This window comes from Drosophila innubila (assembly GCF_004354385.1).
Source record: "Drosophila innubila isolate TH190305 chromosome 3R unlocalized genomic scaffold, UK_Dinn_1.0 2_E_3R, whole genome shotgun sequence".
Classification (NCBI taxonomy): Eukaryota; Metazoa; Arthropoda; class Insecta; order Diptera; family Drosophilidae; genus Drosophila; species Drosophila innubila.
Genome location: NW_022995380.1, coordinates 1,047,319 through 1,068,565, shown reverse-complemented (window position 1 = coordinate 1,068,565; position 21,247 = coordinate 1,047,319). Strand labels below are relative to the sequence as shown.

The 21,247-nt window shown below is 41.2% G+C and overlaps 6 protein-coding genes across 6 annotated transcripts; 3 read left to right on the top strand and 3 right to left on the bottom strand.

The window, feature by feature from the left end:
* Positions 1–1,901: 1,901 nt before the first annotated feature.
* On the bottom strand, positions 1,902–3,231 carry LOC117791552 (glutamate--cysteine ligase regulatory subunit). The gene has a single exon (XM_034631336.1). It carries the CDS (start codon positions 3,044–3,046, stop codon positions 2,165–2,167), a length of 882 nt encoding a protein of 293 aa, XP_034487227.1. The 5' UTR covers positions 3,047–3,231; the 3' UTR covers positions 1,902–2,164.
* Positions 3,232–4,490: 1,259 nt separating this feature from the next.
* On the top strand, positions 4,491–5,272 carry LOC117791783. Its single transcript, XM_034631662.1, has one exon. It carries the CDS (start codon positions 4,647–4,649, stop codon positions 5,166–5,168), a length of 522 nt encoding a protein of 173 aa, XP_034487553.1. The 5' UTR covers positions 4,491–4,646; the 3' UTR covers positions 5,169–5,272.
* On the bottom strand, positions 5,218–8,414 carry LOC117791781 (wolframin). Its single transcript, XM_034631661.1, has 4 exons — positions 8,279–8,414; positions 8,109–8,207; positions 6,468–8,050; positions 5,218–6,165 (listed from the first exon to the last, which is right to left on the bottom strand). The coding sequence occupies exons 1-4, from the start codon at positions 8,340–8,342 to the stop codon at positions 5,284–5,286; spliced, it is 2,628 nt and encodes an 875-aa protein (XP_034487552.1). The 5' UTR covers positions 8,343–8,414; the 3' UTR covers positions 5,218–5,283.
* A 1,057-nt stretch (positions 8,415–9,471) lies between these two features.
* On the top strand, positions 9,472–13,584 carry LOC117791524 (nuclear pore complex protein Nup133). The gene is made up of 9 exons (XM_034631313.1): positions 9,472–9,641; positions 9,698–9,875; positions 9,937–10,449; positions 10,506–10,818; positions 10,881–11,514; positions 11,578–11,782; positions 11,844–12,513; positions 12,565–13,103; positions 13,167–13,584. Exons 1-9 carry the CDS (start codon positions 9,472–9,474, stop codon positions 13,539–13,541), a joined length of 3,597 nt encoding a protein of 1,198 aa, XP_034487204.1. The 3' UTR covers positions 13,542–13,584.
* A 259-nt stretch (positions 13,585–13,843) lies between these two features.
* LOC117791182 (chorion peroxidase) lies at positions 13,844–18,654 on the top strand. The gene is made up of 5 exons (XM_034630863.1): positions 13,844–14,007; positions 14,732–16,624; positions 16,681–16,850; positions 17,733–18,015; positions 18,604–18,654. The coding sequence occupies exons 1-5, from the start codon at positions 13,844–13,846 to the stop codon at positions 18,632–18,634; spliced, it is 2,541 nt and encodes an 846-aa protein (XP_034486754.1). The 3' UTR covers positions 18,635–18,654.
* Positions 18,655–19,354: 700 nt separating this feature from the next.
* On the bottom strand, positions 19,355–20,266 carry LOC117790901. The gene is made up of 2 exons (XM_034630512.1): positions 19,968–20,266; positions 19,355–19,866 (listed from the first exon to the last, which is right to left on the bottom strand). Exons 1-2 carry the CDS (start codon positions 20,126–20,128, stop codon positions 19,623–19,625), a joined length of 405 nt encoding a protein of 134 aa, XP_034486403.1. The 5' UTR covers positions 20,129–20,266; the 3' UTR covers positions 19,355–19,622.
* Between the last annotated feature and the right edge of the window lie 981 nt (positions 20,267–21,247).

The following is a 21,247-nucleotide window of genomic DNA, read 5'->3' as shown; positions in this document are numbered from 1 at the left end:
TTCAAATATATTGTTAAATATCGCCAAAGAAATTATTATTTTTTTTACTTGTCTTGTTTTTCGTTTTATGACCCTTTAGTGGGCTACCATTTGACAGCACCTCCGGTAATATATTTAAAATATTCAAGTACAGACATATATGCATACCATACGTATGTATGTATTGTAACTTGGTTGTGCTACTCTATACAATCATTGTGCGATTGTAAAAGTAATTTAAAGTAATGACAAGCCGCAAGTTAGCCACGTGATTTGAACTAAGCTTGCGGCCAGACAAGGAGCTAGACGCATAGGAGACCTGACTCAAGACCCAACGGGTAATGTTTAAATGAACGAGTCAAACAATGCAACTTTTATTACGAGGCGGGCACCCTTAGAAAATGGCGATAACGACGAAACTGACCACTTGTCGTATACTTGATTTGTGAGTACACAAACCGATTGCACATTAGAGAACTGCAACGGGTAAGAGATGTTCGATCAGACTCGAACATTGACTCGTACTCGTTGTGATTTTTTCACTTTGTTCAAGCGATCGGAGCGGATCGTTCGAACTGAGTGTTTGATTCGAACGGTCAGTTCGAATCAAATCGTCCGCAATCATGCTGATTGTTTGTGAGCGTTCATTTCGATCCAATCACGTTCGAGTAGCAATGATCGAAATGATTTTTGAGCGTTTGTGAGCGTTCGTTTCGATCGAGTCACGAGTCATGATCGAACTTGCTGGTTGATTTGATTTGATTCATACCCGTTTTGTTCAAACGATCGGATCAATCATCGAGTCATACTCAAGTTGACTCGTTCAGAAAATGTGCGAGGCAGAGCGCGCACGTGGCAGCGTTTGCGCTTGCAATGATATGTATTTATGCGCGTAAATATGTATATAAATGCAATAGTATTTATGCTTAAGACGTTTATTGTAAAATTTATTACGGGCTGCGTATAAATACGTACATACATATGCATATACATACATACATGCAATTGCACATGCCCATAATAAAATAATAGTATTGTAATTTTTTTAAAGACTGGAAAAACTATCAAACTTTAAATTATTTAAAATCAATTATACTTTTATAATATTAATTAATTTAATTTTTTCATTTTACTTTTAATTTAAAATTTAAATTTTTAGCAGACATTTTTCATCATTTTATTTTATATTTTACAAACTATTCTAAGTTGACATTAAATAAATAAAAAAATATTTAAGACTAAATAAATAATTAATAATAAATAAATAAATTATAAATAATAGTTTTAATAAAATGTGTGTACATAATTGCATTATATAAATATGCATTTGCATAAATATAATATAATTACATAAATATAAATGTACGTACATGTATGCGCACATTTATTTAGAAGAAGAAGCCGGAAAAAAAAATACAAAATCAACAGTGTCGTTTTCGATCATACTCGAACAGTCACAATCAAATCAAATCAGTCAGCAAGTTCGATCATGACTCGTGACTCGATCGAAACGAACGCTCACTAACGCTCAAAAATCATTTCGTTCATTGCTACTCGAACGTGATTGGATCGAAACGAACGCTCACAAACAATCACAATCAAATCAGATCGTATGACTCGAACGCCACTCGACCCGAATTGTTCGAAAGCAAAAAAATCATACCCGCGACTCGGTCGTAAACAAAGAGACCCGTGACTCGATCGAGCCCGTTGCAACCGAGTCTCTGAGTTGATTTGATCGAACTTGTCGCTCTGGTGCTCAATCATACTCGAACATACCCGTTGCAGTTCTCTGTTGCACATCCATGCATACATATATTTATTTATTTATTAATCACATTCATACGCATATATGTAAATATATGTATTGAAGAATATTTGTGGCCTGTAAAGAATTTCATAATAAATAAACAGAAACCGGGTTGGTTGTTTTAGAAAATGTTTATATTCAAAAATCAGAAAACTTTTCACAATCGAATCAAGTGAAGAGCGCACGCCACATTCGCGTCATTCTCTGTTCTCTCTCTCTCTCTCTCTGTTCCGGCTTTGTATAACAAACAATAAGTACAGTATTACATACATACATACATACTCTATATATATATATCTATTATACTATAAAATTCATCTTAGCTTTGAACTATGCCATTACTCTCTCGTCGTAGAACACAAGCGTCTGTTCAATTCAATTATTGGCGCTCGGCTTAGAGGCCCCAACAATGTAACCCTTGGCAGTGAGAACGCCGCGGCAGCGCACGTGAACTTGATAGCGCAGCGACCAATCGATTGTGTAGCCAGGTGCGAGGCATGAGAACTGCTCCGCGGGCAGCAGCAGCTCGGGATCGCTGTGGGTGTTCAACACCAGTTCATGCTCCTTGCAGAACTCTTGCAGATCGGTCGGGACCACACAGCAGGCGGCCAAGTTGACCTGTGCAATAGTTGGATGCACCTCGGCTGACTTGTATAGATCCTGCAGCGCCTTGGCATCCAAATCAGCGATGCCCAACTGTTTGATTTGTTGCTTGAGTGCATATTGCTCCAGTCCCTTGTACAGCATCTTCAGTTCGGCTACGCCCTGCTCACCATTGCGTTGACTCCATCCATTGGCGGGGTCACTTGTCGGGCTAGTGATTCCCTCGGAGCAGGGTGATTTCGGTGTTGGTGTTGTGGTCCCAATCGTTGCGTTGGCAACGCTTGACGCATTGGGATGGTACGCCAGCACCACGTTGTCCACATGCGAAACATTGAGTATGTTGAGGAGGGCGTCAACGGCCTCCTTAATGCACTCCGTTGATTTTTTGTTCAGGAATATCTTAGCACCAATGCTAATCTCATTGCGTCCATTCTCCGTCAGCTTGTTGCTCAGCTCCTGTGTAGCGCACAGCACGCGGCCGTGCAACTTGTCGATCTCGACCACCACGCGCTCTGCGTTTGGGTCACTGTGCAGTGTTATTTTCAGACCGTCGTAGAGCTCCTCGTTGGATTTGCGCTGTCCCAGTTCGTTGTTAATGATGTTGCCAGTGCTGATTACCACGTTCTGGTAGTTTTTCGTTACTGTTGGTATCATTTTGCTGTTTGTTGTTTGTTTTTTGCTGTTTGCTGTTGCTTATGTTATTGCTGACAATTACTATTTCTTTAATAATCCCGTAGATAAATGACAATGTGAGCTGGCTGGGTGACACTCGTACTCGTCGGTCTGTGTTGCTGTTTTGCCCCGACAACCGTGCGCAACGGCACTTAAATACGCTTTACATTAGTGGTGTCATTACTAGTGATGGCACGATTAATCATATGATAGACATTAATCGATTATTTTGTCTCAATTCACGCTTTCATTTAATCGCATAGTGGATTTCTACTATACGCTCGAGTAACCGTATCACTATTTGCGTGTAAATGTAAAATAAGAGGTGGCTGAGCAATATGCAAAGATTTATTATTATTATTAATGTAGCTCATCGCTTAGGTTATCTAACAAGCAGTGCGGCTCTAGCAGAGCCGAAAATTTATCATTTATGTCCAATTTTATTGTATTTGTTAATTGTTGATGGTATTAAATGGCCTCTGCATTACACTTTCACATTTAAAAATGTCAAAAATTCGAATATTGGTTCAAATTAATAAATCATTTGATTAACCAGTTATCATAAATTTCTTTGATTTATTACGATTAATAATCGCTCGGCTTAAATTAATCATATGATTCAGTTATCGATTATTAAAATTTGCTGCCATCACTAGTCATTATGCGTCTATATCGATATTTTTCATTACGACTGTTTTCTAATCTACTATAAACTCACGACTACATCGCATAATTGACATCGTTATATCTCTAATGTGTTTCACACTTAGCTATTTTATAGCTAGTTCTGGCTATTTTCAGAGATCTATTTCTAGAAAAATTTTAAAATTGTTTTTTTCCCGGAAATATGGCTATTTAAAGAACATATTCAGCTATGTTTGTGTTTTCTCTAAAACTAGGCAAAAGTGCACTCAAAAATACTTTCCAGCCAGAAACAGGTATTTTCCCTCTTTAAAGTTGACAGTTTTGTGTGGTGGGTGAATAAGCAAATATATGTGTTTAACAGCAAATTAAATTTAGTGCATTGTATTTGTTCTTTTGATGCTTAAATTTCGACAATTAATATGTATCAATGACTCATTTTAAGTATATATTTTAATTTGTATGTTAAAAAGCGTGAGATTTTGTTTAATTCTATTCGTTTATTTTTATGTGGTGAATCGGTCAATTTGAATCAGTTGATTAATTTTAAATCTTACTGTTCAGTTTAATGATATCTGCTTTCGTCACTATCGTGGATTGACGTCACTGTAATGTCTGTAAAAATTTTTAGCAACGCTCATTTTTTAACCTGAAGTTTTAGTTGTTTTTGGAGGCTTCTTTTTGAGTGTTTGTAATTGTAATTGAATACAAAAAATAGTAACAAAAATTTAATTTTAACTGAACTCCATGAATGACAGAATCAGTTCATTAGTTCATTTGAGCTTATTCTGAACGAAAGGACACAGCTTTAGTATTTCGCACACCAGGTGTAAATATCGAGTAAGTGTCGTAAGTTCGTTATTTTAATCGGTTTTCGCGCCGCTGTCAAAAATTCGTAATAGATAATGAAAATTAATGGTATTTCACTTATTTAAATAAAATGTGCTTGAGGAAAGTGCGAGAGTGGTTGGTTTTACTCACGATGGAGAATTATTTGGATATTTTTAAAGAACGTGGATACATGACCATAGAACATTGCAAACAAATAATAACCAGCGATTTGATTATGTTGGGCATTGAAGATCCTGCACACCGAAAGCTCCTTTTAGATGGTGTACAGCTGCTCCATAATTCTCCCGATCTCTTAATCTGCAAAGAGCCTTGTGATCGGCATGTCACGAAGCCAGATCAAGAGAATATAGCTTCTAACTTCCAAGAGAGTTGGAAATCGCCTCCTGCGTTTGTCAAGGCGGAGAAACCCATGACGCTGCCCCCAGCAGGAAATAAGGACAAGATCGTAAAAACGCTAAAAACATTTCTTAGCTGTGTCGCCTGTCCCCACTTGAAGTTTGCCAATCTAAATGAGTTAGATGAGCATATAGCCTTTTTTCAAAAGAAGCGCAAGGATCTTTCAGCCGTCAAGCATAAACCCGGCGAGCCCATCTGCGACATCAGGGTGTAAACGGATAACGGATAGTTCTAGGATATTATTAAAGCAAAGAAACTTACAATTTAACAATAAACATTATTTGTATTCATCAATCTCAATAACTAATTCTAATGTCATTTGTGGTTATCTATTTGAACGTTATCAATGGGCTCAGCAATGCATTTAATAAATACTTAATGCCCCGCATCAGGTCCTGCATGCGTGCATCCACCGGTGAGGTGAGCACCGCTCTCTGGATGCTCGCTGTCCGCAAATCCGACGATTGGCAATCCAAGCACTCAATTGTCTTAAGCTCCACCTGCGGCGGTCCGCTGGACCCAAGCACGTAATGCTCTTGTACATTGTTTGCCAGCAATCGGGAGTTGTGGAGTGTTCCATAGAACATCACTCGGTCCCCTCGATGCAGACGTTGGGTAAAGTTGCCAAAATCGTGATGAGCTCGAAGGACAACTCCCATGGATGTGGAGCGACTCAGGAGACTGCCTGACTGACTGGCTGCCACCTGAACGATTAGCTCGTATTCATAGCGATTCCAGCGTTGTAGCGTGCAGTGTCCAGTTTGTGCACTGAGAGCTTTAATTACCCGCTGCCACTCAACGCACTGAGCATCCTTCTGGGGGTCACATTGAAAATGCTTGGCAATGTTCTCGCCGTGCACACAGCGCAGCAGCTTGCCCAGCCATGTGGGCAGATAGTTGGCCACCATATCCTCCAGCATATTCGAGACACGAGCAATTTGCACGTGTGTCACTTTCCCCTCCCAAGCCACGTACATGCCATTGAGATGGGAGCACCGCAACTGGGCCTTTATTTTGTTCGGCTGCTCCTGGACAGGCTGTGCGCAAAGCTCGTAAAAGCGTTCCCATTGCAGGGCATCTGGAAGGGAGTGCCGGCCAACACTTGGATTTGACAAGACAGTGGGCATGGCGTTGAACCGAGGCGTATCCTTGAAACTGGACGTCATGTAGGGGAAGACCAGCACACAGGCTGTGGTGAGACCGACGAGCAGCTGAAATTTAAGAGAGATTATTCCATTTAAATCACAATTACCGAAATAACTGATTAGTAACCGATTCATGTATAAAGGTTAGCTTCGGTTCATTCAAGTATTAAATTCAATTATGTTACTAAGGTGACATAATTTTTTTTTAAACTAATTTTGATTTTTAATTTGAATATCGCTCATATTAAATAGTTCTTTTTTGAAATCAAAGAACTTACGCTTTCAAAAAAACGGTAAGCGTTACACCTTAACTGAAACCGGTATTTGTTTCGATTTGATATCCTGATTACAATTACAAATACATTTACCTGCAACATGGTGATGTACTTTTGTGTGGCACGGTTAAGGGCCAAGACACAGGAGAGCAGCACCACCAGGGAACAGGCGATGGCTGTGGTGCCCCAGCGAAGATGCTCACTGGTCAATCCAAGGCTGTCGATGGCAACGAAGACGGGCACCAGCAGTGCCACAATACCAAAGAGTGGCAGGAACAGCACAACACCAGCTAATCCCAAGGCAGCACGCATCGCTCCGAACACAGTCGCACTCTGCGAGGTGACGATGCAGACCTGCAGCCAGCTGAGGGTGACGCAATGCGGAATCAAATAGGTGTAGACGCCATGCCAGCCGGAGCGCTTGGCCAAGAGCACGAGGAGGATGGGTATCAGGAGGTATAGAGCAGTGCGGCAGTTCAAGCAGAATTCAATCCCGTTGCCAATGACAAAGGATGAAAAGGTGGGCACACGGAGATCCAGGAAACGCCAATGCGTGGAGACAACTTCGTCCAGCTCATATGGATACTTGGCGAGAACATTGACCGCAAAGGAAACAATAACCAGCCAGTCGGGCAGCAGATGCGAGGAGGCGTACATAAAGACGCCCAACGTGATGAATGTGGAGGCGCCGGAGATGATGGTTAACTCCGAGTGTGGCAGCCAGGCATCTGTTACCAACGGATACACAATTAGGTTGCAGATGAAGGCACAAAAGTAATACAGATATGGTTTCATATTGTTGCGCAAGAACCGCTGCTCGGAGATCTCTGCCTCGATGTTGTGATCGCCGTAGCTGAGGAACAATCCCGACCAAATGCGAAAGTCCACAAATTGCTGCTTGGTCTTCAGCATTCTGCAAGTGGACCACAGCATGACGCCCAGACTCAGATAGTAGCTAATCATGGGCAGCAATTGACGCTCCGTATCCTCAACTGTGCTCCACCATGCCACCAACACCAGCAGACTGCAGCGCACACTGATGGGCAGCATGGCAGGCATGGCGATAACCAGATTGATGAAGCGGTGGTAAAGCAGCGTGAAGAATACCAGAGGATGGAAGATCATGCGATAGAAACATGGCACGTGATCCAAGCTCTGTGGATGCGGCACTGACAGTGTCAGCGTCTCGTTCACACTGGGCATGCGACCGGCGCTATAGTTGGATGCAGCTGACACGAGATTCGCCTCGGTGATGAAGCGACGTCTCTCCACATTCGCACGTCCAACGGTGACTGCATCCTCCAAAGGCTCACGCTCCCATTCGCTGCCGTCGTCGTCCGTATTGGAGGAGGAGGCATCATCGACACCAGCTCCACGACGTCGTCGCTTGCGCTGCAAATTGTAAATGCGTCGCATTTTGCGTTCCAGCTGCTTGGGAGTTATGTGCTCATTGCCATTGGACAAACAGGCAAAGAGCTCACGAGCCGCTTTACGGGCTGCACGCTCGCCCGGCGTCATTGCCAGACAGCGACGCACCTCATCCGCGTTCTCGGCCGTGATGCCATTGCCATCATTGTAGCACTTTCGGAGCAGACGAACAGCTTCCTCATGGCCCTGCTGGGCAGCACTGACCAGCCAGTGGACGGCCTTCTGGCTCTCATTGGCCACGTTTGGTTCTGTTTTGGTAACATGTAAATTGACATTAGATTGTACATATTGCTTCGATTTACATACCAATTGCATTCTCCAGCAGCTTCTTCCCTAAATCGTATTGAACTTGCGGGCATCCCTCCTCTGCAATGTGCTCCTTCAATTTGTTTAGCGAGGCGCGGTCTAATAACATTAAAGATAGAGCCATTGATTATATTATTTGTATGTTCACAGCTTGCTATGCATAGATTCACCTTCGAGATTCCAGCGCCTCCTTTTGCTTACACCTGTCGGCGCATTTTGGGTCCAGGTGGCCATTGTTAGCAACGAATTGCTATTTGTTTACGAAATAATGTGTAATTCTAGAGCTGTTTCGAATCATTTGGAATTCGTTCGCAATGGATCCCATTTAGTGTGGTTCATTTTGTAACAGAGTCGTTCGTTCTGTTCACTTTTGTTGTTCATAAGTCAATGAACTAAAAAGAGCTTTTATTCGAAGTGATTGAGTGAACAAGATCACTAATGTTTGATCTGTTTTTGGTCTCTTTTTAATTTTGTTCAGTTGTTCAAGTTTCCTATTTTGATTAATATTGACCTGTTATTAAATATAGCCGACCCATTGAATCGGAAATTAAAAATACCTTTTAATTATAAAAAAATATTGAAAAATTGGTTTGTTGTATAAGGATTTCACATTGCATAAAGAAACTTGAAATACATTTGCTTATTTATAATTTACCTATTCTTATATTTAACCATATTTGTTATCCAAAAATTAACCGTTAAAATCTGCTATATTGTGACAGCCGTGATTTATCGATAATAACTATGGCTACATTCAGCAACCAAAATCTGTGGACTATTATTATCGATAAATGTATATAATTACAATAGGATACTTGCCGATAATGTCGTACGTCACTGATACAAATTGAAAATTTAGAAGCGCAAAATACTCAATATTTAAATTATTCAATTTTAATTATTGGACAAAATAAAAGTAAGTTGGAAAGAGAAGTTAGAAAATTTTTATTTAAAAAAAAATCATAAATTGAGAGAATTCTAACAAAAATTTTGAAAAAAAAAAATAAGCTCCAAAAATTCAGAATGCCTTTTTTCGGAAATGTTTTTATTCTTTAAGTAAAAAAATCAAACCAGAGCGGAAATTTTTAATGGATCGAAAACACTCGGTTTAAGGACGCTACACCGAAAAACAACTGCACTTTTCGTTCCATGAATGAACATATTAGAATTCTATTCACTGAACTAAATAACCTACATCCAGGGATTTAGCTCGTTCGTTCACTTTAGTGATTAGTTCAATAGAACTTAATCCGAACGATTCGATACAACTCGATTTATTGCCGGCGGTATTTGTTCAGTGTGCATGTGTTCTTGTTTATAAATTATAATTGAAAAGTTGACTTGTTCGTTTTAACTACATACTATGGAACGAAGCATGCAGAAGCAGCTTTACAGAGTCTCACAGGAAGGGTCGCCGAGCTTAAGGCGATCGATGCCGGCATCAGCAGACAGCACCCGCAAATCATTTTTTGGCGGCAACGCCAATCATTCCCCTCTACCTGGAGCCTTGAAGAAGACAGCTCTGAACAATAGGTATGTTTCACAAATACAAAATAATTTGGAATTAATTAATTAATTTGCATTTGCAGTCGTCTCAGCCTGTCGGCGCGCTCTACAACACAGTCCATACCTGGCATTAGATCCGACTACAATGTTGTGGAGAGCTATGGCGCCGCACTGCCCGTGGCAGTCAATGAGGCTCTGACATTCGCTGGACCACTTTCAAGCTTAGTTTCGGCCAAAATTACACAAAGTGGCTGGGCTTGGGTAAGTTTCAACAGAGCTAATTTATGTAGTGTCTATTGCTACAGAACGTTTTGTTTTGTAGGTGGTCCAAGGTCGACGATTGTTAATTTGGCAGTATAAGGATGCTCCTGGCGCTGTAAAAAAGGAATCACCTCCACGATTGGGAAAATCAATTAGACGAGGATCTGGCTCGGCACAATGTCGTGAGCTGACCTTGCCCCACAGCGACATTGGCCACAAGAGTGAATTAGTCAGTGTCTTCCAGGTGGAGGGTCAGCAAATGGCCTCATGCATTGCGGTCTCTGCCACCGGAGATGTACGATATTGGGCATCGATAGCGCATGATAACAATTCGGTAGATCTGTCCATTTTAGCCGGTCAAGAGTTCGTACAGCTGTTGAATCTGCCGACCCAGCAGGGCTATCTGGCTGTCACCTCAACCTGCACCTTAGTGTTTCTGCGCGTTGGGCTGACTAATGGTCGTTATTCGTTGCACCACAAGACCATCAAGCCAGCAACAAGTTTTCTTGGCGGCTTTGGAAAGAGGTTTGCATCCATGTTGATTGGCATGAACAATGGTAACGACAAGGATCAGGTAAGATAATCCATAAACCAGTTTTGTTGGTCAACCAATGTCTGAACTTTCTTTAGTTTCTGGTGGGCATGTGTTGTGAGAGTAACTCGACCAATGGTGAAACTGTTGTAGCTGTACTATCCGATCGTGCCCTTCAACGTTGGCGTATTTCTAACAAGGGCAACATGGAGCAGCTCATATTCGAGGACATGGAGCTATTGCGCAAGATGCGTGAGATGATTTTGTTGAAATTCTGGAATGTGCGAATGCCCAACGATAATGTGGAAGTAGATTTGCATTTCCTTGACTTCCACGTAGTTAGGGGCTATTTCTACATTCTGGTGGGTGCTGTAAACCAAGCGCACACTCCCCAGATGTACTACTCTATTGGTAAGCCTCTACTTATTGTTGTTGCTTAAGAGCCCCAAGTTAATTTCGTTTACGTTGAACAGTTGTGGCCAGTGCTCAAGAGGAAAGTATGCGATTGGAATGCTTTACGCCACTGAAGCTTAACAAATTCTTCAGCAGTAAGACGGTTCAGGAATGCCTCAGTGTGCGCATCATCGTCGGCACTGCACAGATGTATTTGTATACGCCCAAGGTGGTCTATCCTTTGCTATTGGCGAATTCAGCACCTACAGCTGAAATGGAGGCGGAGAAAGTCGAATTTCATTTGCATGAAGACCGCATCCTTAGTGCTGCCTTCTGCAATCAATTGCCGCTCTTCTTCAGTCGCACACATGGCCTGGTCTCAATTACACCTGGAGACTTTGACAGCACCGACTTGTTAAATTTGAGCAGCTGCAACTCGCCCGATCTTTTTGCACCCCTATCATTTAATGCCAGCTTTAGTGCTCCAGATCAAAGCATGCTGGGCGACAGCACTAATAATTTGCCCATGTATCAACTGGATCCGGATGATGTATACTCCGAGCTCAATAATGAGGTTGGCCAACTGAAAGCGGCCTTTTTGTATCGACTGAAACGCAACAACAACATGGTCAACACAATTATTGCAGATCTCATGGAGAGTGTCACAGAGACCGATCCAAATGGTGGACCCTTGGATGCCTACAAGCTGGACAGGTGAACTTTAAATCATTTAAATGATTTAAAAATGCAATCTTCTTATGGTTTGTGTATTAATAGGGTTGTTATCACAATTGCGGAGGACTTAGCGGAAGATCTGCCTATTGCTGATCCTCGTTGGCAATCGGTCCTGGAGCAGTACGACGGAAATCGTCATGCGTTGGGCAGCTCTCGATCCATGCAAATCATTAATCAGTTGCGTGACAAAAGCTTTGCATTTCAACACTTTATTGATTTTCTACACTTCAGTGGAGTTTGGGAGAAGGTGCGTGATATCTTGTTACCCAATTTGCAAATATCTGGTAATCTAAATTATTTACTTGCAGCTTAATGCTATACCCTGCGGCAGCAATGTCCTTAAGCCGACCAGCTTTATTCTGGCTGACATCGGTGAAAAGATTATAGCTGCCACAGCTCTGCGGGCTCTGCAGAGTAAGATGCCCAAGATAATCGACGAGGCCATCGAAGTGACCGTCGCTGAATGGGATGAGAAGCCAACTAGCAGCCTGACCGCTCAGGATATATTCTACGTCAAGTTGTGCAAATTTCAGTGCATATTTGACTCATTGGCGGATATGGCAGATGATCGAATTGCAGCACAAAATCGTACTACACTTTCGGTGGCACAATTTATATCCGATATCAATGTGATTGTGCTCACTACTTTGGGTCAGGTGTTTAGGTATCGTGAACAGAATGCCAGCAGCTTCAAGCTGCACTCCAGCTCATACGAGAATCAACCCTGGACGGCCATATCTGGCAGTGCTGGCGTACACGATTCCCTTTCCCGCCTCATTGACATAAGCGTACGCTATGGCGCACAGTGTGTAAACGAATCGGAGCTAAAACATCTCCTATATCAGCAAATACTCGAGTTGATAGATATGGTGCTGGAGGGGCGCAAGAATTATCTCGACAGCGTACGGGACACGGAGAAGTTCCAGGTGCTGCAGCAACAGTTTGAGGCTCAGAGAGGCGAACTAATTTCTGTGCTAAGTAAGTGACTATTATGACTAATCATGACAGCTAATAATTGTTCTATTATAGTAAAGGATCAACAGTTCGAGTGCGCTGCCAAGCTGGCAGAGAAGTATTTGGACTTCCAATGCCTTGTGCTTATTTGTGATGAGACACAAGACAAGGATCGGTTGGACGAATATACTCGCAAGTATGAAGAGTTCGACTTTTCACAGTTTGCAATCAACTGGCACTTGCGTCAGAACCGGCATGGCGAGGTCTTCGAACGCTTCAAGGACAACCAACCAGCGTTGGCGCAATTCATGCGCGATCATCCGTCACTGGGCTGGATACAGCTTATATTTAACGGAGATTTTGAGCACGCGTCCAAGGTGCTCTTCGACCTGGCCCAATGCGAGACGGACTTTGTTGCCCGCAAAAAGTCCATGCTGTCGCTGTCCAAGCTGGCTGCCTTTGCAGATTCATCCGATATGACATCGCATGTTGAGAAAATTAACACTGAACTGTCGATCATTGAATATCAATCGCATTTAGGTCACGATGTCTTGCAAAACTTTGGCTTCGATGCAACGGATCAGAAGGTGCTCAAAGCGGAGGAGATTATTAATGTTCGTATGACTAAAAGAAAGTGTTGAATCCAATCATTGATTACTATAACTCTGCAATTACAGCTATATATCGCAGAGGAAAATGATGCAGCCAGCGAAGTTGAGTTCCGCAAGGCCTTGGAACTTATTAGCTATGTGGATCAGCCATATGATGTGCGACATAGGGTCTGGTGTGCAGCCATACGACGTGATAACTGGATTGATTATGATACTAATAATGCCGTCGAATATATACAAAAGCTGCTATTCTTTAAAATCATTGAAATATGTCAGTTGATGGGGCAGGAATTGGACAACTTTCTGCCGCCCATGGAGGACTTTCTGGACAGCATCGAGCTGGGCGAGTTGCCACAACAGAAGTCATTCCAGTATTTGCTAAAGTTAACCTACGAGTATGTGGGAGAATTGTTCAAGCAGTCAGAAGATATGGATCTGTAATCAACTTGGGCATTTGCCATTTAATAAAGTTAACACTTAAGTCCAATTCTGTGTGTGGAGCTCATGACTTTCGGTTGGACAGTTGTCAGCTTTGTTGTTGTGCAGCTCAAACGATGGTCTTATAAAATATTATAAACTAAGTTGCTTTGTCAGCTTGTCGCTGACACTGCCGGCGAAAGTATCTCAAGTGTGGCGAACGTAGTTGAAGCCCATCAAGTGTTGCTGCAACTTTAACTGCGACTGAGACTGCCCTGCAGTTGCAACTTGAACTGCAAATAGCGCCCATCAGTTGTGTTTGAATAATGACGGACGAAACAACGCCGTTGACCGCCACCGCCGGCAGTTCCGGTTATGTTGCCCTGCCGCCGTATCAGGGACCAACCTACGTGTTTCCTGGTGGTGTCTCGCCCCGTGCACGGCGTACGAAAATGAAGCAGTTTCAGTGTTGCATGACCGTGACATTTATGTGAGTGTGAAAAAATTTGTCAAGTGGATTCTTTATTGAAATCAGTTTACAAGGAAAAGAGTTAATAGCAATTCAATATTTGAAAATTATCAAGTTATTAGGAACAAATACAGCTTTTCAATTAATTTTTTTCGTACACTCGAAATATTAAAGTATTGCTTACAATTTGTTTTCAACATTATTGAGCAATATTTTTTAATATTTATTTTAAAAACAAATCAATTTAAATAATAGGTAAATAAGAGGGTTAGAAATGGTTAAATTATTGCAGTTCATTACGACATATTCTTGTTTGACTGTTATACTCTTTGTTTATACGTAACAATAACTGTTGTCATTTTTTTCTGGTTTTATTAAAAAACGAGAGTTAACTGTACTTTAGAGACGTAACCTGCGATAGCCGTTGAACTGTACGAATAAGTGATGCATGACTGTACGTGTATTTGTCTCTTTTTTTAAAAGTAGTTCAATCCGATGGATCTCGTTTCTTTTTATTTTAAACTGGTTGTAATATATAATAAACTTAGACCCTACAAACACATATTCGAGACTAACGGATATTTTGGAATTCTAGCTAAAAATTCCCATTGTGTCTTAGGATTAAAATCCAGAGACAGAGATTTGACATCTGATATATAGTCTTGTTGACCCGTTGTTAACGTTTAGTTTGTCGCTTAACCACAAGATATTAACCACAAATTAATTTCCCTTTTCTGCTCTTTAGAGTAATTGTAATTGCCGCCCTATGCCTGGCGTTGTGGTTAAGTGGAAGTGGCTATGTCGACGGCAAGGGGAACGATGCGGAAAATGGTCCCAGCTTCTTGTTTGTCACAAATGAGACGGGAGCATCGGTAAGCGAGACACTGGCAGCCACCAAGACTCCCATTCCGGATGAGCCTGAGGCCGCCTGGGCATTGCAGCATGAGACGCTGAATCCAAAGGAAGGAGCTCAGGCGGTGAGTGCAGGAATTAAGGCGCTGGGAGACCGTGAGATATTAGAGGAGGGACTGCAGCCAAGTGCAATAAATACTCCGCAATTCCGACATTATCGTTCACTTAGCACCAATCCAGAGGCACGCAAGTTGGCACGTCGTGGCTATGTTGAGAACCATGCCACGCTGGACATCGCCCAAAGATTCAACTACACCAAGCAGCCGGGACGTAGCAACATTGGTCAAGGGCCGGCCATTGATTTACCAGATCCGTCGGTGCTACGTCTGGAGTGCGACTTTAATGAGCGGTTCAGACGCAGCACAGGTGTCTGCAACAATAAGCGACATCCACGCACATATGGCGCCTCAATGGTGCCCTATCGCCGCATGGTGGCGCCGGATTATGCCGATGGCATTGCCGCACCAAGGGCAAGTCATGGTGGTCTATTGCCACCGGCGCGTCAGGTCTCGTTGAGCATACATCGGTCCAGCTATGAAACTGATTCCAACTTTACAGTGATGCTGGCTGTGTTTGGACAGTTCTTGGATCATGACATCACAGCCACATCGCTGACCACCGCGCAGGAGGGCGAATCCATTGATTGCTGTGTGCCTGGTACAGTAGAGCAGCATCCAGAGTGCTTTCCTGTAAGAATCCTGCCCGATGATCCCTATTACCAGCATTACAATCTGAGTTGCATGAACTTCGTGCGATCCGCTCCAGCGCCCACAGGACGATTCGGTCCAAGGCAACAGTTTAATCAGGCGACGGCCTTCATTGATGGCTCCGTCATCTATGGCAACTTGGAGCAGCGCCAGCGCCAATTGCGCACTTTTATCAACGGCACACTTCGCATGTATTTTACGGACGATGAGCGCGAGCTATTGCCAATCTCATCCAATCCGGAGGATGGGTGTAATCGTATGCGGATGTCGCGTCAGGGCAAATACTGTTTCGAGTCTGGCGATGATCGTGCCAATGAGAATTTGCTGCTAACCTCGATGCATCTGCTTTGGGCCAGGCATCACAATTACTTGGCACGGGGACTGTATCACATGAATCCTGATTGGGATGATGAACGCATCTATCAGGAGGCACGTAAGATAGTTGGCGCTCAGATGGCTCACATCACATACAATGAGTTTCTGCCTGTGTTATTGGGCCGCAATCTTAGCCAAGCCAAGGGCCTCTTGCCGCAAAGTGGAAACCTCAATGCGGCGGACACGTATGATCCGCAAGTGAATCCCAGCATTGCCAATTGCTTTGCGGGAGCTGCTTTTCGCTTTGCTCACACCTTGCTGCCGGGTTTGTTTAATGTGTCACGGGATAATAGCACGCCCGAGGCTATAGAGCTCCACAAAATGCTCTTCAATCCGTTCTCGCTCTGGACGCGTCATGGCATCGATCATGCTCTGTTAACTGCATCGAATACTCCAGTGCTTCGTGTTGATCGTTTCTTTTCTCTGGAGGTCACGCAGAAGCTATTTGAAGGATCGGCTGAAGACAAGGTGCCCATATGTGGCCTGGATCTGGTTTCACTGAATATTCAACGTGGTCGTGATCATGGCATTCCAGCTTATCCTGTTTTCCGTCGTCACTGTCGACTGCCTCCAGTGGATACCTGGGAGCAAATGGCTCAGGCTGTGGATAACTCTACCTTGGAATCCATCCGGCAAATCTACAAGTCTGTAATGATTCAACTCCCTGCCAATCCCAACTAATTTTATGTCACTTTGTCAGTTCCCCTCAGGATGTTGATCTTTATACGGGCGCTCTTAGCGAACCGCCGCTAGATGGCGCCATATTCGGTCCATTGCTTAGCTGTTTGGTTTCTGACCAGTTTATGCGTCTCAAGATCGGCGATTCACATTGGTATGAGCGCAAGATTGGGCCACAACGATTTACCAAAGGTGAGCCTATATAAACCATGATTAAAGTATTATCAACCAAAAATCGTAACTAATAGCTATAAGTTGTTCCCCTTCTTTGAAGAACTGTTGACAGGATTACATTTTAATTTAACTTTTTTTTAATGAAAATTAGTTTGTACTAATTTCTATAGTAAATCATTAAAGGAACAGCTCTATTTGTTGTTAAAAAAATACAAAAAGACAAAAATTGGTAAAAAAAAATCGGAAGACAAAAATTAGGAATTCAACTTAGCAAAGTAGATTTGATTTTTCGTTCCCAGGGTGCAATCATCCCTTAATTCAAATACTTGCAATATATAATGAAAGAGCAAGATGAACAAGATATTAAAATTATTCATATACACTCCGAAGAACAGACCGAATAGAAACAATTAAAGTATTAAAGGCTAGTCAACCGTCTAACATCGCTATTAAAACCATACGTCGAACACAAAAATGAAGAATATACAATACAATATTTATATGTAGACCAGATTGATTTTAAATAAATGGTTCGAAATAACAATTTTTTTTCCTCACTTTTGTTTCCTAGTTTATGATTTTCCTAATTTTTGCTTTCCTAGTTTATGATTTTCCTAATGTTTGTTTTCCCACTTTTTTTTTCTAATTTTTATTTTTCCAATTTTTGTTTTCCTAATTTTCGTTATCCCAATTTTTGTCTTCCTAATAACAGTATTCCTAATTTTGGTTTCCTTATTTAGGATTCCTAATTTTGGATTCCTAATTTTGTTTTCCTAATTTTTTCTTCCGAATTTTCGTATTCTGAATAATATTTTTCGACATTCGTATAGTAAATCGTTTTTTATACATATTCAAAAAACTGTAATTTACTGTCTAATGTCAAAATTGTTTTATTTTTAGACCAAATCGCAGAGATTTATAAAAGCAGCCTGTCAGCTATTATCTGTCGCAACTCCGATGGCATTCAACAGGTGCGCCAATATGTTATGGAGCGCCATAGATCGGATGGTAATCGCTATGTCGACTGTGTCGACTTGGAAGGATTTGACTTTGATTTTGAGCCCTGGTCAGAGGCCAAACAGCCGTCACAGCTACACAGGGCGAGCTTCAGTGAAGCGATGTCCTTGGTACGTCTAATGGAGCCCTCTAGGATAGGCAATGGAACAGACGATCTTCTTATGGGGTCAGTAGCAAATTTTTAAGATTTTTAATTTCCTTGTAATAATTTTATAAGTGCAACTAGTTCTAGTTGGTTGATTTTGAAACTCTGTGCCCACTAAAATTGGGTATAATGTGTTTGATAGAATGCATGTAAGAGGCAGAAGGAGGCGTAGTATATAGTATATAGAAGTATATTCTTGACAGTCGAGTCGATTAAGCCATGTCTATCTGTCTGTCCGTTCGTCTGTTTGAATGCGTCGATCTCAAAGACAATATAAGCTAGAGACTGCAAACTTAGCATGTAGGTTCCTGAATACCGTACTCAGATAAAGTTGGTTTTTATATAATATTGCTACCTGGGAATGCTGGGTCGAAAATTAAGAATTAGTATAAACATTTTTATTATTTTTTAAGATATCTCAATCAATGTAAAGATGTCCATCAATTTTAAGTTGGGATTTTTTTGTGAGCTATTTCATCTAAACTCTTCTTTGTACATTTAGATTAGTTTTAAACTTATGTGTTTTTAAATCAATATTTATAATTGTATGACTTTACATTCAATTGCAGTAAAATGTCGATTCTAATGGAAATCTTTTAATATTTTCAGCATGCAGCCAATGAAAAAACGACCAAAATAAAGTGAGCTCCATAAACAAAAAATGTATAACTAAAATTAATAATTTAGCAAATATTTGATATATAAAAATTTTAATATATGTGTACATATTACTCTGTATTCTTACAATTTAATTATCTGCAAAAAATAAATAATGTAACAAGTATTCAAATTAAATAAGTGGGAAGGGCTATAGTCGAGATCCCGACCATAGGATACCCGTTACTTATTTCAACATATATAAAAGAAATTACTACTTAATAAAAACTACTGCATACCTTTAGGTGATTGTAGTAAAATAATAACTTTATTAATAACTTTGGTTAGCTCTTACTCCCGTTCTACTTGACCGATCTGCTGCGGTTAAGTGATTTTATAGATAATATTAATAGATAACGTTAATTACCATAAAACTGTATTATGTTAAAAACTGTGGGTGTGGTGGTTTTTCGCGATTTGGGGGGGGGGGCGGAAAGGGGCGTGTTAAATATTTGAAACAAACTTGACCTGCTTCAACGCATTTAGAGTCTGTGGGTGTATCTCTATCTCCTATAGTCTCTGAGTTCTAGGCGCTCACACGGACGGACAGACGGACTGACACACATGGCTATATCGACTCGGCTGTTGATGCTGATCAAGAATATATTTACTTTATGGGGTCGGAGAAGCCTCCTTCTCCATGTTATATACATTCCTACGAACACAATATACCCGTTTACTTATTTTTTAAGTACAGGTATAATGAGTTTAAAATGAATTGTATTTTCTTATAATTTATTATTACAATTATATATAACTAGCAAACCGTAAACATATAAACAAATTAAAATTGCAAACTGATTACAAATTAATTTAGTTTCCCCCGCAAGCGGCTGATCACCAAGTCAATAGTTGTGCTGGAAAGCCGCTCTCGGAAAAGCGGTGGCTGATGTAATCCAATGCGTGCAATTTCAGCATCCATAATCAAGTGCTCCAGTTCGTGTTGCTTTCACTATGATTAGTGAAAGCTATTAGCTGGACAGCAGCAGTGAGCCGTTGTTGACCAAGGCAAGTGGCGTTGGCAATGTCGTGGTAATTACTCGAATAGGCCGACAGGCAATGGCATCGTCATGAAAATAAGCCAATGTTACAGCAGCCAAGAGAGTGAGGAGAAATATTAGCCAAAGGCAGCCAATGGACAGACGACGCACTTTCTGCCACCAGGGATCCAGTGCGAAGGGCAGCAGCTCCTCCAGCGTCAGGCCGTAAGAGTGACTGTCGAAAAATGACAGACAACAGAAAGGATAATAGGCATGGAGAAGGGGAATGGACAAATGAAGTTATTTTTTAATGAAATGTGACAGTAAAGCGTTTACTCAGCAGTTGTGAAAACGGGTTCATAATCCTTCGGATCCTTGCCTAACGGCACGACAATGATGTGCTGCTGTTGCTGTTGTTGTAGCTGTTGTTGATGTTGTCCTCGCTGTCCTTGCTGCAATTGCGTTGCCAGCAGGGCTGTTCTCTCGTCGCAGGACATATTCGTATTTGCCTTTGTCTGACTGAGGCCGAGGATTACAAACACTCCACAGCTTGTGCAACAGAGAGTGGATCTGAGACGGGGACTATGTAACTGTACAGCTGGCAGCGACAACGACAACGACAACGACTCTTTGGATGTGGACAACTGTGGAAACTGGCGTCTGGTTTTTGCTTTGTTTCAACTTAAATTAGCTTTCAGTGCGTCGTCGTAAGTTTCATTGTTTTATTATTGTTTGCCTTTTTCTTGAATTTTCAGATTCCTGTAAACAACTTTATCTCGCTGTCGCTCATCTTCCGCCTTAAGCTTTTTGCACTGATTTGGCTTATCGCAATACGCTCGTTTTTTCTCTCTCTACACTTCACTTTCCTTTTTTGCTTTTTGTTTATGGCCTTTTTGTATTATTTGGATGATTGCATAATAGCAACCGCATACTTGTCGCCCAGTTTCCACAAGCGCCGATGTCAGTGACCGGCCCATAGATAAGCCCCCTTACTCATCACAGTTTTATTATCGGAGATAAAGCATGCAACGTTCCACTTTCAAATGAGTTTAACACATTTTTGTTTATTTATTCGCTTGTATTTTTTTTTTGTCGTTTTTGGATTAACATGTTTGGAAATACATATACATACATACATATGCATATATGCAACGCGTTCTGTTGTCTTTGAGTAATGCTGCGGGATTCCCTAATAACTATCCTTAGTATTTTAATATGTAGTTAAGCAACAAGTTTGTTATTTTCATGTAAGTGCATAGATACATTGATAGATGCTCTTTCAGGGCTTTTACAAATCTTAGCTGTTTCTTAACTGCTCGATAAGTTTTCCAATTTCAGTTTTTCTTTAATAATTGTTGAAGAGCAATTAATAAAACGTTAATGTCAAATCCCTAATCTATCATTATTGTTTCTAGAATAATAGAATAGGTTTAGTTTTTAATGTAGCAAAGATTTTCTCTGTTCTGTATGTTAGCTAAACTATTGATGCTAATACTAGATATTTATTCCAATTCTCATATATATATTTATATAAATATCTGATAAGGTTGAAGTGATCTTTACTAAGTTTCAGTATACATATACCTTTAACGGATTTTTACTATATCTATGTAAGT

Bases quoted from the DNA above. Each gene is read 5' to 3' on its own strand.
- LOC117791552 (XM_034631336.1), bottom strand. From the start codon at position 3,046: ATGATACCAACAGTAACGAAAAACTACCAGAACGTGGTAATCAGCACT.
- LOC117791783 (XM_034631662.1), top strand. From the start codon at position 4,647: ATGTGCTTGAGGAAAGTGCGAGAGTGGTTGGTTTTACTCACGATGGAG.
- LOC117791781 (XM_034631661.1), bottom strand. From the start codon at position 8,342: ATGGCCACCTGGACCCAAAATGCGCCGACAGGTGTAAGCAAAAGGAGG. The intron at 8,208-8,278 runs GTGAATCTATGC...TAATGTTATTAG, and splicing joins GAGGCGCTGGAATCTCGAAG to ACCGCGCCTCGCTAAACAAA. The intron at 6,166-6,467 runs GTAAATGTATTT...CTTAAATTTCAG, and splicing joins AGTACATCACCATGTTGCAG to CTGCTCGTCGGTCTCACCAC.
- LOC117791524 (XM_034631313.1), top strand. From the start codon at position 9,472: ATGGAACGAAGCATGCAGAAGCAGCTTTACAGAGTCTCACAGGAAGGG. The intron at 10,819-10,880 runs GTAAGCCTCTAC...TACGTTGAACAG, and splicing joins CCAGATGTACTACTCTATTG to TTGTGGCCAGTGCTCAAGAG. The intron at 11,783-11,843 runs GTGCGTGATATC...ATTTACTTGCAG, and splicing joins TCAGTGGAGTTTGGGAGAAG to CTTAATGCTATACCCTGCGG.
- LOC117791182 (XM_034630863.1), top strand. From the start codon at position 13,844: ATGACGGACGAAACAACGCCGTTGACCGCCACCGCCGGCAGTTCCGGT. The intron at 14,008-14,731 runs GTGAGTGTGAAA...TCTGCTCTTTAG, and splicing joins TGCATGACCGTGACATTTAT to AGTAATTGTAATTGCCGCCC. The intron at 18,016-18,603 runs GTCAGTAGCAAA...TAATATTTTCAG, and splicing joins ACAGACGATCTTCTTATGGG to CATGCAGCCAATGAAAAAAC.
- LOC117790901 (XM_034630512.1), bottom strand. From the start codon at position 20,128: ATGTCCTGCGACGAGAGAACAGCCCTGCTGGCAACGCAATTGCAGCAA. The intron at 19,867-19,967 runs GTAAACGCTTTA...ATTTTTCGACAG, and splicing joins CCCGTTTTCACAACTGCTGA to TCACTCTTACGGCCTGACGC.